At 52.5% G+C, this 2,615-nt stretch overlaps 1 protein-coding gene across 1 annotated transcript; it reads right to left on the reverse strand.

Annotated features, from left to right (window-relative positions):
• Window positions 1-718: 718 nt before the first annotated feature.
• GPR4 (G protein-coupled receptor 4) lies at window positions 719-2,288 on the reverse strand. The gene has a single exon (XM_003799516.3). It carries the CDS (start codon window positions 1,949-1,951, stop codon window positions 854-856), a length of 1,098 nt encoding a protein of 365 aa, XP_003799564.1. The 5' UTR covers window positions 1,952-2,288; the 3' UTR covers window positions 719-853.
• Between the last annotated feature and the right edge of the window lie 327 nt (window positions 2,289-2,615).

Below are 2,615 nucleotides of genomic sequence, written 5' to 3' on the forward strand. Positions count from 1 at the left end.
GAAACTTAAAACTGTTCTGTCTTATACTCTCTCCCTGGTATGACCTGGGGCAAGGGGCTTTCCAAAGGTAAACATTACAGTGAATTTCTCATGCAATTCTCTGAATTTCATTCAGTGAATTTCTCCTTCCACTTTTCCCTAAAATCACAGACTTAGACTTTCATCGGAAAAATTCTTTTTTCTGTTTTTTTTTTTTTTTGAGACAGAGCCTCAAGCCGTCGCCCTGAGTAGAGTGCCGTGGCATCACAGCTCACAGCAACCTCCAACTCTTGGGCTTAAGCGCTTCTCTTGCCTCAGCCTCCCAAGTAGCTGCAACTACAGGTGCCTGCCACAACGCCTGGCTATTTTTTTTGTTGTAGCATTTGTCATTGTTGTTTAGCTAGCCCAGGCTGGATTTGAACCTGCCAGCCTCAGTGTATATGGCTGGTGCTTTAACCACTGTGCTATTGGTGCCAAGCCCTTTTTTCTGTTTTTTATCTTTACCTTCTGGAAACCACATATTTAACTTAATTTATTTATCCCTTCCTCCAGGAAACCGTCTATGACCATCAGACTGTGATGGGGTCTGGGAGCCCATGAGGGAAGAGCCAGGGCTGTCATTTGTCACTGTCACCGTTGTGTCACCAGCACCAGAGGACTGTGCACACTTATAAGGAATTGTTAGGGAGGTCATGGAGGTCATTGTTAGGGAGGATGATGTCTCACCTAACACACTAACCTCACTCTTTTCCTACTTTCTTGTATTCTAATGAATATTAAACAACCTTATTTACATACAATTTGTATACACTAGACCAGGAGAAAGGGACTGTGGGATGAGATTGGAGGATTGGGGGCTCTGCACCAGTTGGGTTCACTGTGCTGGCTGCAGCATCTTTAGCTGCACCTGGTCCCCCTGGGAGGGTGGAGAGGCTGCCCAGCTGGCAGCCAAGGCTTTGGCTGAGCTGTTCCTCTTGGAAGTGAGGGGAGTCTCAAGGGTGAGTGAGGCATTGGCCATCTCTTGGGGCTTGTCACTGGCCAGGAAGTGGAGCAGGTTGTGTAGGGCCTTGGCCACATCGCTGCGGGCACCTTCGTTAACCAGGCAGTAGAGGATGGGGTCAGCCACACAGTTGAGGCTGGTGAATGCCAGAGAGCTGTGGTAGGCTGAGAACACGCGTTCCTCAAAGCCACAGTCCCAGGGGCGGCCCAGGTAGACAGCGCTGCGTGAGAGCAGGAGCACATGATAGGGCGCAAAGCAGACCAGCACAATGGCAATGAGGCTGAGGGCCAGCCGCTTGATCTTGACCTTCTCCTGGCGCTCAGTGGATACGCTGCCCCTCACGGCCCGTAGAATGCCTCGGTAGGACAGCAACATGAGAGCCCATGGGAAGAGGAACCCCACAAAGACCCGGTAGAGGTTCATCCAGGCCACCCAGCCTTCCATGGGGAACTTCTCAAAGCAGAAGGTGTGGTTGTAGCGGTCCCGGAAGAGTTCGTCATGGAACAGGGGTGCTGAGTTGGCACCCAGCTCTGTGGCCCAGACAACGGAGCTCACAGCCACCGCTGTCTTGACACGGCGTAGGCGGGCGAAGCGCAGCGGGTGGGCCACAGCCAGGTAGCGGTCCACTGAGATGCAGCAGAGGAAGGCAATACTGATGTAGATGTTGGTATAGAAGATGAACCCGAAGAGCTTGCAGGAGCCGGGCCCATGGATCCAGTTGTCGTGGTGCAGGAAGTAGTCGACCCACAGTGGCAGCGTGCAGATGTACAGCAGGTCAGCAATGCTGAGGTTCATTAGGTAGACCCCCAGCTCATTGCGCTGACGCACCTGGCGGTAAGCTGCCCACAGGGCCAGGCAATTTGTAGGCAGACCCACGCCGATGACGAAGATGTAGAGGGATGGTGGGAAGAGGTGGTCCACACGCGAGTCCACATGGCAGCCCTCCCACGTGCGGTTGCCCATCCTCGGCATTGGGGCTTTCGAGCTGCTTCCCCTGGCCCACGGGGGCTATAGGGCCACGGGGAGCGGGAGGCCATGGGGCCCCCTGAGCCCCTTCCTTGGAGGCTCAAGGGAACATGGTAGGAGGCAGTCCACAGGGAAGAGAGGAAGATGACTGTGAATCAAGGGGCAGGCTGGGCAGAGAAGGGTAGAGCTTGAGCGGGAAAGGCTGGGGGAGGGATAGAGTGACAGACAACAGGAGGGAGGTTTAAATAGTGGATTAACAAAGAGCTCTCAAGGGGGTGTTTATAAACCTAATCAGGATATAAATGAGGGAATTTGGAAGTGACACAAATTGACCCAGGTGTGTTTATGGCACAAATATGTTCACGGAGAATTTAGGAAGTGTGATGGGGTTGAAGTAACAGTGATGGTGGGGAATGTTCTACAAGACACAGTAAATATACCAGACAGTGTTAAGAGAAGACAAACTACAGTTGGGGACTGTTGGAAGGAACGCAATGAAGGTGAGAGTGTTGGCATCTCCTAGGACACCAGTATAATAAGAGGAAATAAATAAGGTACCCAATGAGGTGATTGCAGAAAAGGAAGTGTCCTGTGGGGGGTGGGGGTGGGGGTGGGGGAGATGGTGGGAGGATGTGGACAGAGAAAAGGCTCAGTCAGGGGACTGTGGGAA

The sequence above is a fragment of the Otolemur garnettii genome, unplaced genomic scaffold, assembly GCF_000181295.1.
Source record: "Otolemur garnettii isolate 467f Iridium unplaced genomic scaffold, OtoGar3 scaffold00152, whole genome shotgun sequence".
Taxonomy (NCBI): Eukaryota; Metazoa; Chordata; class Mammalia; order Primates; family Galagidae; genus Otolemur; species Otolemur garnettii.